General features: G+C 36.7%; 1 protein-coding gene across 1 annotated transcript in view; it reads left to right on the top strand.

The window, feature by feature from the left end:
• Positions 1-7028, top strand: part of LOC117339018 — a 30173-nt gene extending 23145 nt beyond the window's left edge. The window contains exons 8-10 of the mRNA XM_033900383.1: positions 636-1726; positions 1895-2112; positions 2816-7028. Coding sequence (XP_033756274.1) covers positions 636-1726; positions 1895-2112; positions 2816-2888 — 1382 coding nt within the window. The 3' untranslated portion in view covers positions 2889-7028. The remainder of the gene's footprint in view (positions 1-635; positions 1727-1894; positions 2113-2815) is intronic.
• Positions 7029-12886: the final 5858 nt, after the last annotated feature.

The raw sequence follows: 12886 nt of genomic DNA, 5'->3' as shown, positions 1-12886 counted from the left end.
TGCGATTGACCTATACTAATTTACTTAGCTATCCGTCCCAGAATTCACTTATTCAATCCAGTTGTTGATTATTGGTTAAATGTAAAAATCAAAGATAAAATTGAAATTTATTGAACATTATACGAAATCACTGTACTATAAATCAATTTTGAGATGGAAACTTTAGATAGTCATTTGGTAACCATTTATTCAGATTATTTGATATTCGAAACTTTCACGGTCACAGATCAAGGGCAAATGGTAGGTTCTAAAACATACGAATGGGAGACAAAATTTTTATTTTGGCTGGTAAAGATCAAATATGTTTTCTTCTGTTTCTGTTTTTCTTTCATACAAATTATTCCACTCCCGTACATTATAATGCCAACTGTATCCGTGAAAAATGTTCATAAAATCTTAAATAGAGATAAGGCGTTCTTTACTTTTCACCGATCTAAATTGATATATAACACTTTGATTCAATATTATGGCATTCAAGAAGACGGAGACATTAATTGATTAAATCCTCCAGAAGTTAAAATTACAATCGCTATCTCAATGGTTTGAACTGGCTTTACTATAAGAATGACAATTGGTTTAGAATATGGTTTCTTAGGTGAATACAAAAACTGCAATCGATTTGTTTAACATTATAGGTTTTGTAGAAAAAAAACAATACGACCTGGAAAAGGTGTGTGAGGCCATGCAAGTAACATTGACTGATTTCTGCAAAGAAGTCACTAGTCGTCGTCTTAGCGAGGTACATTTTGTCAACAAAAATCCAGCTGTGACAAAAACAATATTAAAATATTTTAAGCAGAATTCTGTTCCAGCTGGATCTCGTCATAGCAATTCGAGTAGTGCAAGCAATGATGCTTATGGAAGATTGAAACAAAATGAGAAAGGCGCAAGACCGAAGTCTTCTACACCTCGTTTAGAGTTTCTAGCAATTTCTGAGAAGGAAGAACAACATAGAAAACATAATTCAAAACATCTCAGTCATATCACAAAACGACGAAGCGCTTCTCCTTCAAAAAGGTTCAGTGAAACAGTCCATGCCACTAGCCGGAAATCAGACAGTAGTGATACTGAATGGATTATGGAAGGAGAAAAAGCAAAAACAAAAAGTACCAGATTAAAACAGACCCCTGGCAATGTAAACATTTTGGATGAGACTGATCTTAGTGCATCAAGTCATCAGAACGGTGCTACTAACAGTCAACTGAAACAAACATCTGAGGTTAGTCCTTCAGGTCACAAGAAAGGAGCTGCGAACAATCGATTAAAACAATCTGATGACCAGAAGAGATTTGAGGGGGAGGTTTGCGATCTTTGTGATACGTCTTCTGCAGAAATGACAAGGTTACAATGTGGCCATTCATTTTGCGATACTCCGTGTTTTTTACCAATGGTGAACAACATGATGTGTCCAGTTTGTAGTGATGTAGATAACTCTGTAGTTCAGGAGGCCCAAAAGACAGACGACATGTGTGTGATTTGTATGGATGCAATTACAGACCAAAAGCAGCTTCCGTGTGGCCATGTCTTCTGTAGTGACTGTATTATGCAGTCAATGGCACATAAGCCCGCATGTCCAGTTTGTGGGAAGATCTTTGGAATGTTGGAAGGCGACCAACCAAAAGACGGCACTATGCATGTGAAAACAAACAAGTATTCATCATTGCCAGGCTACGAAAGTGTTGGTACCATAGAGATCAGATACGTATTCCAAAATGGAACTCAAAAGGTAAATCCGTAGATCGAAAATATACTGCATAGAAAAACGTGTTGGATAATGTAAAATTTGATAAAGCCCCCCAAAAAATTGTTCGTTAAAATTACAACAAAAACCGGTGATTTTTTTAATTAATTTTTATTTGATAAATTATGTATACAATACAATGATTAATTTTAGGAAAACCATCCACGACCTGGTAAACCTTATCAGGGCACGGAGAGACGGGGTTTCCTACCCGACAACAAAGAAGGGCAGAAAGTATTAGGCCTACTACAAAAGGCATTCGCCAGTCGTCTGACATTCACTATAGGCTCGTCACGAACGACTGGCAAAGAAGATGTGGTAACATGGAACGACATTCATCATAAAACTAAACGAGAGGGTGGAACCGCCAAGTATGTATACATCTACCGTATAATTTTGTCATTGTTTTTTTTCACCAGACCAAACTGAAACAAATTTGTTAACTCCTCTTTTTTAACATACCCAAAAGGTTCTTTCGATTCTCTAAAGAATAGTTCGATCGGGATGGGGGCTGTTGAATTACTCTGACGTCTGCGTTGCCAGATTAAAGGTTGATTAAAGTTTTTGAATGATTTGCTGTATAATCGTATACATATTTAATATGGTGGTGATTTTGTGAAAAAGCATTGTGTTGTGCGATTCTTGTTATGAATGCGATTTGTAAAAAGAAAATTTTAATCTTGTTAAATTTTGGAATTACTAAGATAGGGATATACTGATATTAACGTTTATAAGCGAAATAGTGTAGGCATTGATTTGTCAGGCGTGTCAGGCAATCCATTTGTGGTACTTCATTGATCTGACGGGTGTGTCAGACATCCAACTGTGGTACTTTGATGATCTGATGGGCGTGTCAGTCATCGATCTGTGTTTTTTCGTTGATTCTTTTATTTCATATTCTGGCATTGTGACGCGTTGATATATTTTTACATAGGAAAGGCATTTATCGAATAACTTGAAACTTTTAAATGAGTACAAACAGAAAATTGGTAAAACAAGTGTATATGTGATAGTATTAAATGTACCGGGGTGTAAAGTCTTTGATCGTAATGTTGTGGGTTACGTTTATTCTAGATTTGGCTACCCGGATCCAACATACCTGACACGGGTCCAGGAGGAATTGGCCGCAAAAGGAGTCAAAGAGTAGAAACGCTGTAGGACGGGTATTACAACAAGCACACGCAACACTGTATGATAATTCCATGACATTTCAGTCTGTAGGGAGTATTAAAGCAAATCATTTGTGTATTTGTATATATTTCAGACACAACAAGATGATTGGTTTTATTTTGATGTATTGGATTTAAGTTATTTCTTTTTCATTCTTCATTAGCGTCAAGTTTTTAAGTTTTATCTCTGTAACACTTATCACGTGACCTATACACCTGTCACTTTGAATGTGATCAATCAGTTAATAGTATGTGAATAGTTTTGTATATATTCATTACAAAAATGTATTTCTATAATTAAATATAGTCCCTGTCATTAAATAGCCGCTTGCAGTATATAAGTCATATTGGGGTTTCAAGATAAATATATGCACGTTAAATGCATAACCCATCAATGCGTTTCATTTTGGATTGATAGCGTGGGTTGCATTATGTTATGTGTACATATAGTAATGAACAAATCATGTGATATTTTATTCGGAATATGATTGATATGTTTTCATTCCATTCATGCAATGCAAATAAATTATACCATGCTTGTTAAATCACAGAAATCATTGACATTCACTTTTCAGTATTCAAAGTAATGGATATGTTTGTTGTTATTTGCCTTTGTGAAATATTAACTTTCCAAAGATGTGGTCCTGTTACATCAAAACAACTATGCAAAATCATTTTAACATTGGTCTATGTTATTTCCACTCTGATGTGTTTCAGAGATGATTTTTTTGTTACATCTTAAAGAATCTTAGAGAGTATTTTGTTTTCTCCTTCAATATATACGAATACAATATGGATAACAAGTAAATGATCATGTTTTTTATTGTTGAAGTTTTCTAGTTCTGAACATAGTAGTTTGGAGAGTTTACAACGTATTCGGTATTTGAACCTCGTGGAAACGTGTGTTGTAAACGGGTTTTCATTTGACGTAACATAACACAATACCTATATATAGCTATCGAATGAGTAAACAGTGATAGGAAAATAGATATAACATTTCACTCATCTACAACAAGTCAAAACGGTCGACACTGTAGATTTGTATGGTATTTTACAGTTAGATGAATATTGCAAAATATTGCACATGACCTTGTAATATAGATGATTCGTTTATTGTGACAGCTTTATAAATAATCCATATTTGTTTTGCACACTGTGTATGTTTGTTGTATTTAAACACAAAACACATTCAGTCCGAAACGTAATTAGGTTAGAATTATAATCATAGGAAACGAATTTTGGTGTCAAAGAAGAAACGTCATGCAAACATAACGATCTGCTTACAGAAATGATTAGGTTTCAGAGATGTGTTTTCGAAGCATGTTCATCTTTGTTAAAACAGCTTTTAATGGAATAGTGTTGACCAATTAAATTGTACGTGTGTATATGTAACTGAAGATTAATATCGATTAATAAGAATATTGATAAAGTTACATTGTCACTAGATATATATATATATTTGTCATATTGGGAAACCATCAATACTGCTGGTAAAGTACATATATGGTATACAAATGTTTAATATATTTCTGATATGATGTATACAGTTTATGAAGGAAGTCATGTTTTTCCCGCACCTAGTCCAAAGCAAGCAGTAAGCGTTGCGATACTCCAACAACATCGTAAGTGGTCACTGAACAACTTCTAGATTAAATCAATGCAAGACCACACGCATTATGTCGAACATCCTGCCTGATGGTAGTTTTAATATGTATTACATGTACAGCTGTATATTGAATCTACAGCCTATCATCCCGCCTGATGGTAGCGTTAATATGTATTATATCGAATCTACAGCCTATCATCCCGCCTGATGGTAGCGTTAATATGTATTATATCGAATCTACAGCCTATCATCCCGCCTGATGGTAGTTATAATATGTATTATATCGAATATACAGCCTATCATCCCGCCTGATGGTAGTTATAATATGTATTATGTCGAATCTACAGCCTGTCATCCCGCCTGATGGTAGCGTTAATATGTATTATATCGAATATACAGTCTATCATCCCGCCTGATGGTAGCGTTAATATGTATTATATCGAATCTACAGCCTATTATCCCGCCTGATGGTAGCGTTAATATGTATTATATCGAATCTACAGCCTATTATCCCGCCTGATGGTAGTTATAATATGTATTATATCGAATCTACAGCCTATCATCCCGCCTGATGGTAGTTATAATATGTATTATATCGAATCTACAGCCTATCGTCCCGCCTGATGGTAGCGTTAATATGTATTATATCGAATCTACAGTTTATCATCCTAATGCTAGCTTTATTATGTAAGTAGATCGTCACCTTTATATAATTCCGTCAAGGTTTTCACGGCATCAGTAAACATTTGTGCTTGATTTGGTGACACCTATAGCCAATTAGGACTAGTGATAAATTGTGTTAAACAATTCTGATGTCGTAAAGTGCCATATCAGTTTCGTTTATAATGACAAGTTTTAATAATTTAGCACATCAGTTTTTTATGGATGTTGAATGCTATGATGATATATTCTATCATCTTACAACATTATCAACCAAAAGGTCATGTTAATATTACGTTTTTCTGTCTTGTTGTCCTGTTTAGGTTAGTTTAATCCTGTACATGTCAGTCATATTGACTCCTTTTGTACGATTTACATATTTGAGAAGGATAAAATGTGTCTGTCAGATTGACTTACTTAGTCTAACACTATTTCAAACATTTGTCAGACTGCCCTGTTTAATCTCACGCTTTATATGGAATCGTAACTCAACATATTGTTTAATTATTGAAAATAATACATTGTCTATATTTCGGTAAATTGATGCATACAAGCGGATATAACGAGGACTAAATATTTGTTATTACTGTTGATGTTTCCTTTCTAAGGACGGATTTTTGTGTCGCCTTTTGTTTTCTAGTCATTTTTCCACTACCACTTGCCACGTCAATTTTTTACTAAGTATGTGACTTTGCCATAATTGATTACTGTTTGAGTGCGGATCCCGTGTCAGTATCTTTTTGTTTAGTTATGGTCGTTTGCGCATAAGAAATTATGAGAACACTATTTTAGCATGTTTGTCGCTACTGCTTTTCAAATCAAGCTTGGTATGTGGCTTATTCATATCCATAATACAATTGTAGATTACTGCCGGATTTCTCATTCATAATTGCTTGTCGGATTTGTTTGTGAACTGTTCGTCATATCAATTTGTAACTTAGCATGTGGCTTTTGTAATACAATATTATATTTCAAGTTCGAGCAATTTGTCAATATTTCACATTTTGCTGGAGTTATTGCCCTTTGTGCATCATAGGAAATTCTTACAATTAATTTGTTTTCCACAGTTTTCTTTACAATCGCTTATCATATCAGTTTGTTTCTTCTTATGTGGCTTCATCATTATTCAGTATAATGAAAGTTTTAACCCCGGATCAGAAATCCATGTTGAGTTATGGCCCTTTGCACTATGCAACATGATCATAATCAACTATTTGTATTATTTATGTTTTTACTTCTAATCAACCCTTTTCGGGATTTGTTTCTGCTACCACTTGCCATATCAATTGGTTTCTAATAGTACATGTATGTGACTTTTTCATAATAAAGTATGAAATTATGGTCCTTTGAGCGGAGTAAATTATCACATGTTAGTCTTTTTGATACTTAGTACAGTGTATGTGGCTTTTTCATAATGGGTTACAGATAAAGGTTTACCTAAAAAAATTGATTTTATTTGAAATTGTTTATTCTAACCGCGTGTATTTGAGTGTTATTATGTTATAGACTGTTAACGTGAGATCGATCAGTATTGGATGAGGACCGGCTTGATTTACATAAGGAGTTATTACGAAGACTGATATACGGAATGTGATGGCCTGGTGTTGTAGTGTGCATTGTGCAGTGGGTTTTTTTCTGGATCCATATAGTGTGTATACTTACCATCGTTATCCACTCAATCAATCCCCGATCTCCCCGCCTCTCCCATTATCGACGCTCGTGTTGTTACTATTGTTCATGATGCCTGAAATACATGATGTCACGTTGTCCACAGGACGGGTGGCCGAGTGGTTAAGGTGTCCCGACACTTTAGCACTAGCCCTCCATCTCTGGGTTTTGAGTTCGAAACCTACGTGGGGCAGTTGCCAGGTACTGACTGTAGGCCGGTGGTTTTTCTCCGGGTACTCCGGCTTTCCTCCACCTCCAAAACCTGGCACGTCCTTAAATGACCCTGGCTGTTAATAGGACGTTAAATAAAACCAAACCAATCCACAGGACGGCTTCCGCGTACTTATGTCGGCAACCTAGGTCCAGCACATATGTTTTTGTTTTGTTTTTGTTTTGAGTATACCTATTAGTTGTTTTTGTTTTGAGTATACCTATTAGTCCCCTACCGGCAAAACCAGGGGGGGGGGGGGGGGGGGGGGGGGGGGGGGGCTATAGTTTTCCTGTCCACGCGTCTTGTACATTTGAACGTGAATGCACATACGTAACATCAAAGTTGCTTGCCCTAGGAATTTTGATTAATCACCAAATAATTGTAAAGATGCTTTTGTGGTTGGTAGGTCAAGGTCAAGGTAATCTTGACTCTTTTCAGAAGATTTTGTCAGCGCTTTAGCGACTTCATTTCATGAGGATTTGTTTTATCACACCTCACACAAACTTAAACGACTATAATATCTTCGCGGACAAATTCGGATTTCAGTGTCGTCTGGTCAATGTGAATGTCATCGTTGATATATTTTAGAAAATCTTTTGTCAGTACTAAATTATAAAGGACCATAACATCTTCAACCAATTTCGTTATAAATCTTCACAATGTAATAGCCGGAGGAGGCCAGTAGGGGACGTATTACTTCAGCAATATTCTGGGTAACTCAGCATATTTGTTTGATAACGGATTAAACAAAGTGCACTCTTTTTTTTTTAATCCTCTATTTGCATTAATTATTAAAGAATGTTAACAGTTATATTCTGTCCTTGACAGTCTGGTGTTGAATTTTATTATTTATGTAAGTAGCGTTAGGAGATGTATGTATTTACCTATATAGTACCGTCTAGTCTTTTACTTCATCTGTAAACAACTGTACTAGATTAATTTGACAAGTGATCGCTATGTCAAAAGGTGTCAGTCTTGTCGTTAAATGTGTCGTATCGTGTCAGGAATGATGTTATTTATTAATATAGTCATGGAGGGCGGGTTACATAACTGAAATATCACCGTACAGACTCTACTACTTCCGAATGAATTTGCTAAAAACCATCGGCAATAGAAATCTTTTTCAGAGTCTACCTTCATGATATGCAAGTGTGAAAATGGTCTGCGCTTGCCTCATGTCGGCAAAATAATGCACATATATAGCAGTGATACCAGGCTGATCCTTAGAATTTCCAAGTTAAATGAACGGTGTCATCGTTGAATCTCTAGGGACCAGCTAGTACGAATAATCTTACCCTGTCTCTTTGTTCGGACCGAAAAGGTACTTACCGATACGACGTACGAATAATCTTACCCTGTCTCTTTGTTCGGACCCACAAGGTACTTACCGATACGACGTACGAATAATCTTATCCTGTCTCTTTGTTCGGACCGACAAGGTACTTCCCGATACAGTGTACGAATAAGCTTACCCTGTCTCTTTGTTCCGACCGACAAGGTACTTCCCGATACAGTGTACGAATAAGCTTACCCTGTCTCTTTGTTCGGACCGACAAGGTACTTACCGATACGACGTACGAATAATCTTATCCTGTCTCTTTGTTCGGACCGACAAGGTACTTATATTTACCGATACAGTGTACGAATAATCTTACCCTGTCTCTTTGTTCCGACCGACGGGGCTCTTACTGATACTGATCATCAGATGGTGGGCTATTCAAATCGCCTTGCGTCCGTGGTCCGTCCGTCCGTCCGTGGTCCGTCCGTCCGTCCGTCCGTCCGTCAGTAAACAATTCTTGTTATCGCTATTTCTACGAAAGTGCTTAAGGGATCTTCTTCAAATTGCATTTTGGGACAAATCAGAAAACAACATGGCCGACAGGCAGCCATCTTGGATTTTGACAATTGAAGTTTGTTATAGCTATTTCTCAGAAAGTACTTAAGTGATCTTTCTATCATATGTAGGTTTCCCTTGGTCTGTAGTCATGCATATTTCATTTTGGAACCGATCGGAAAACAACATGACCGACAGGCAGCCATTTTGGATTTTAACAATTGAAGTTTGTTATCGCTAATTCTCATAAAGTACTGAAGGGATCTTTCTCAAATGCCATATGTAGGTTCCCCTTGGTCTGTAGTTACGCATATTGCATTTTGTGACTGATCGGAAAACAACATGGCTGACAGGCAGCCATCTTGTATTTTGACAATTGAAGTTTGTTATTGCTATTTTACGGGAAGTACTGAAGGGATCTTTCTCAAATTTCATATGAAGGCTGCCCTTGGTCCGTCGTACATGTATTGCATTTTGGAACCAATCGGAAAACAACATGGTCGACAGACGGCCATTATCGCTAAATCTCAAATTTCATATATAAGTTCCCCTTGTTTGAAAAGTACTGTAGGGATGTTTCTAAATTTACACAGATTAGTAAGAGGAAGTGAAAAACAGAGAGAAGATCAATCTGACATGGAACCTATAAAGATCATTCAATGGTGGGCGCCAAGATCCTTCTGGGATCTCTTGTTTTTTTCTAAAATCGGATTTTGCACAATTTACCGGGTAACACGTATTCTGTTGAATTAATATTCATTAGTTGATTGTCATGTCAATGCTGTATTTACTCAACAATCTTAAAATCTACTTAATACCTTCAGTAAATTTTCTGGTCTGATACATTGTTTTGAATATGAAAAATATATTCTTAGTACGGTAGATTTTGAGATAACAATGTATTTTCTGTAGATAATAACCGTCCGTATAATTTATATCGATGATGATTATTTTGTGCTACATTATTGCGTGATTATTGAACGAGCCCTATCTGTGGAGGATGAACGTACAAACAAATTGCCATCAGTATCAATTGTACATTTTCCAATAAAAAATAAACCGCGGTTTCAGGAAGTAAAGCGTTTTCTTCATGCCTTTCTAAGAAACCGACTCGAGAACGTGTGTACAGCTATATGTACAAGGGGTCTCTACGCAGGGAGAAATCCATCCATGGTTACTACATCGTAAGAAGCTTTTTTATGTTAGAAAAACATGTTTTTGTATCTCGAAAAATGTTGGCCCTTGAAAAGACAAATTTCTTGACTATCACATCGCTTTGGCTTCAATTATACGCAATTTCCGAGTTGGTAAACTCTAGCTTATGTAAGGGAATAACGTTGGGACGGGACAGTCTCGGTGGGTTTCCCGTCCACAAGTCCATAAAAGCAAGAGAGCAATTTGACAAATTTTGTTTGGGGACCAGTCCTGGCCGCGAGGTCAACCGCAATCTCTAAACCGAGCTTCAGATAAACGACGATATTGATTCCGATAAAGATAATAAATGTAGCAGCAGCAACAGTCTACTAGTATGTTGTCAACATTTAATTCTAATTCTACCTTTCAAGTGCAGCCATTCCCGTCACTGTATCACGAGTGGGGAGCGGCTTTCTGGTGGCGTGAGTCCATTCAGGGACATACATACATGTCCTTCGTCCATTCAGTGCAATTAACACTCGTCAAAATAGCGACGTGCCTTTCGTCGTCTACAGATAGGATTCAACGATAAAAAATGATAGGATAATAAAATATATTTATCCTTTTGTATTTAGGTATCAATCCCACCTAAGAAACCATTTGGTGTCAGTTCTGTTGTACAGGTATGGCATGTATGTGTAAATGTAGAGAGGATAAGGCCTTACTAGCTCAGACTCACGAGACTTTCCCTTAGCCTAGTGATAGGATATGTTTACCATGAGAGCTAAAGGTCGCTGTTCCTCTTTAGAACCCCGGCACGGGCAGGGTATTTTTCAGTACTCCCTCCTATTATAGATTTGGTGCCTTTGACCACTCCAAGTGAAAGCTACAGTTTAATGAGAGGCTTCCTTGGAGCTAAAAAAAACCTCAGTTATGATTATCTTCGGGGGCGAAAACTTTGTGAAAGAGGGAGCAGTGTAAAAGCAGGGAGTATAAGGTCGCCTTACTAGCGAAGACTAGTGGGAATTTCCCTTTGGCCTACTGGTAGGATGTGTAGAGTATAAGGTCACCTTACTAGCGAAGACTAGTGGGAATTTCCCTTTAGTCTAGTGGTAGTATGTGTAGGGTATAAGGTCACCTTACTAGCGAAGACTAGTGGGAATTTCCCTTTAGTCTAGTGGTAGGATGTGTAGAGTATAAGGTCACCTTACTAGCTCAGACTAGTGGAAATTTCCCTTTGGCCTAGTGGTAGGATGTTTGCCTTGAGAGCGAAAGGTCGCTATTTTTTCTCGAGCATTCCATCAATGTGATCGATGATGTTCATCTCTGACCCTAAATAAGTGAACCTATATCGAGCACATATAGATACGTGTTTTTCTCTGTGTTGATAAAATGTTTTATTCCTGATATATTTTCTATGATTTCTGCAGTTTATGGAGGTCACTGTTCCTACATGTATACTTTATATATGTAACAGGTAAAGAGATGGTAGTTTTATTTAAACTGTAGTCTTGATTATAAGAAATAATAATTCGTATAATTTGTAGCTTGTATGGTTCATGGAGGTTTGATTAATAATGATACATATTTGCTATTACGCAAATATAGTAAGTTTAGAATATTTATGTATTTTGTTTAATTATCAAAGGTTTAAAGTTTGATTCAAAATTCCAATATTGTAGTTTTAGAAATATTAAAAAGTATTAAAACTAATTTGATTGGATACGTGTTCGTTGTTTTCCTTATGAAATTAACCTGATTTAATGAGGATAATTACAGACAAGTTTTCCTGTATACTTTGTATTGGGATTACCGTTTTCGAGTTCCATTTATACATGTATCAATAAGAATAGTATTGGGTATGTACGTAAATTTGTATTTACATATATGTTTAGCAGTGACCATTGGCGTTGGGTAATGCATTCGTCCGCCCGTCCATTCGTCAGTCGGATAATGGGTTTTTTGTCATGCACTCATTTAAAGTGATATGATGTTGATATGTTACAAGAAGAAATAAAGAAGGTTAGCATGCAGAACTTGTGCAAATCGCACCAAAGGCTTTGTGACGTAGGACGGAAGACAATATGATTCATAAAGACGAAACATGTCCGTTCAAACTTAAAAAAAACATGCTCGTTCAGAATTCCACGCCTTTTGTCGCTAAACTTGTTACAAAAAGTTCGTTTAGAAGAACTTTGCCTTCCACATTCGTTGACCAGCTTTGACGGTATATGTACTAATAGTCCTAGGGGAAATGAGTAGACGCTAGGAGACGATTGACTTATTGTGACGGGTTTAGGAGTAGACGCTAAGAGACGAATGACTTATTGTGACGGGTTTATGAGTAGACGCTAGGAGACGAATGACTTATTGTAATTAGTTGATGAGTAGACGCTAAGAGACGAATGACTTATTGTGACGGGTTTATGAGTAGACGCTAGGAGACGAATGACTTATTGTGATGGGTTTATGAGTAGACGCTAGGAGACGAATGACTTATTGTGATGGGTTTATGAGTAGACGCTAGGAGACGAATGACTTATTGTAATTAGTTGATGAGTAGACGCTAAGAGACGAATGACTTATTGTAATCAGTTGAGTAGTCGCTAAGAGACGAATGACTTATTGTGACGGGTTTATGAGTAGACGCTAGGAGACGAATGACTTATTGTAATTAGTTGATGAGTAGACGCTAGGAGACGAATGACTTATTGTGACGGGTTTATGAGTAGACGCTAAGAGACGAATGACTTATTGTAATCAGTTGAGTTGTCGCTAAGAGACAAATGACTTATTGTGACGGGTTTATGAGTAGACGCTAAGAGACAAATGACTTATTGTGACGGGTTTATGAGTAGACGCT

The sequence above is a fragment of the Pecten maximus genome, chromosome 12, assembly GCF_902652985.1.
Source record: "Pecten maximus chromosome 12, xPecMax1.1, whole genome shotgun sequence".
In the NCBI taxonomy this organism is placed as follows: Eukaryota; Metazoa; Mollusca; class Bivalvia; order Pectinida; family Pectinidae; genus Pecten; species Pecten maximus.
The sequence above is the reverse complement of the archived record's forward strand: the minus strand, read 5'-3'. Positions and strand labels throughout refer to the sequence as shown.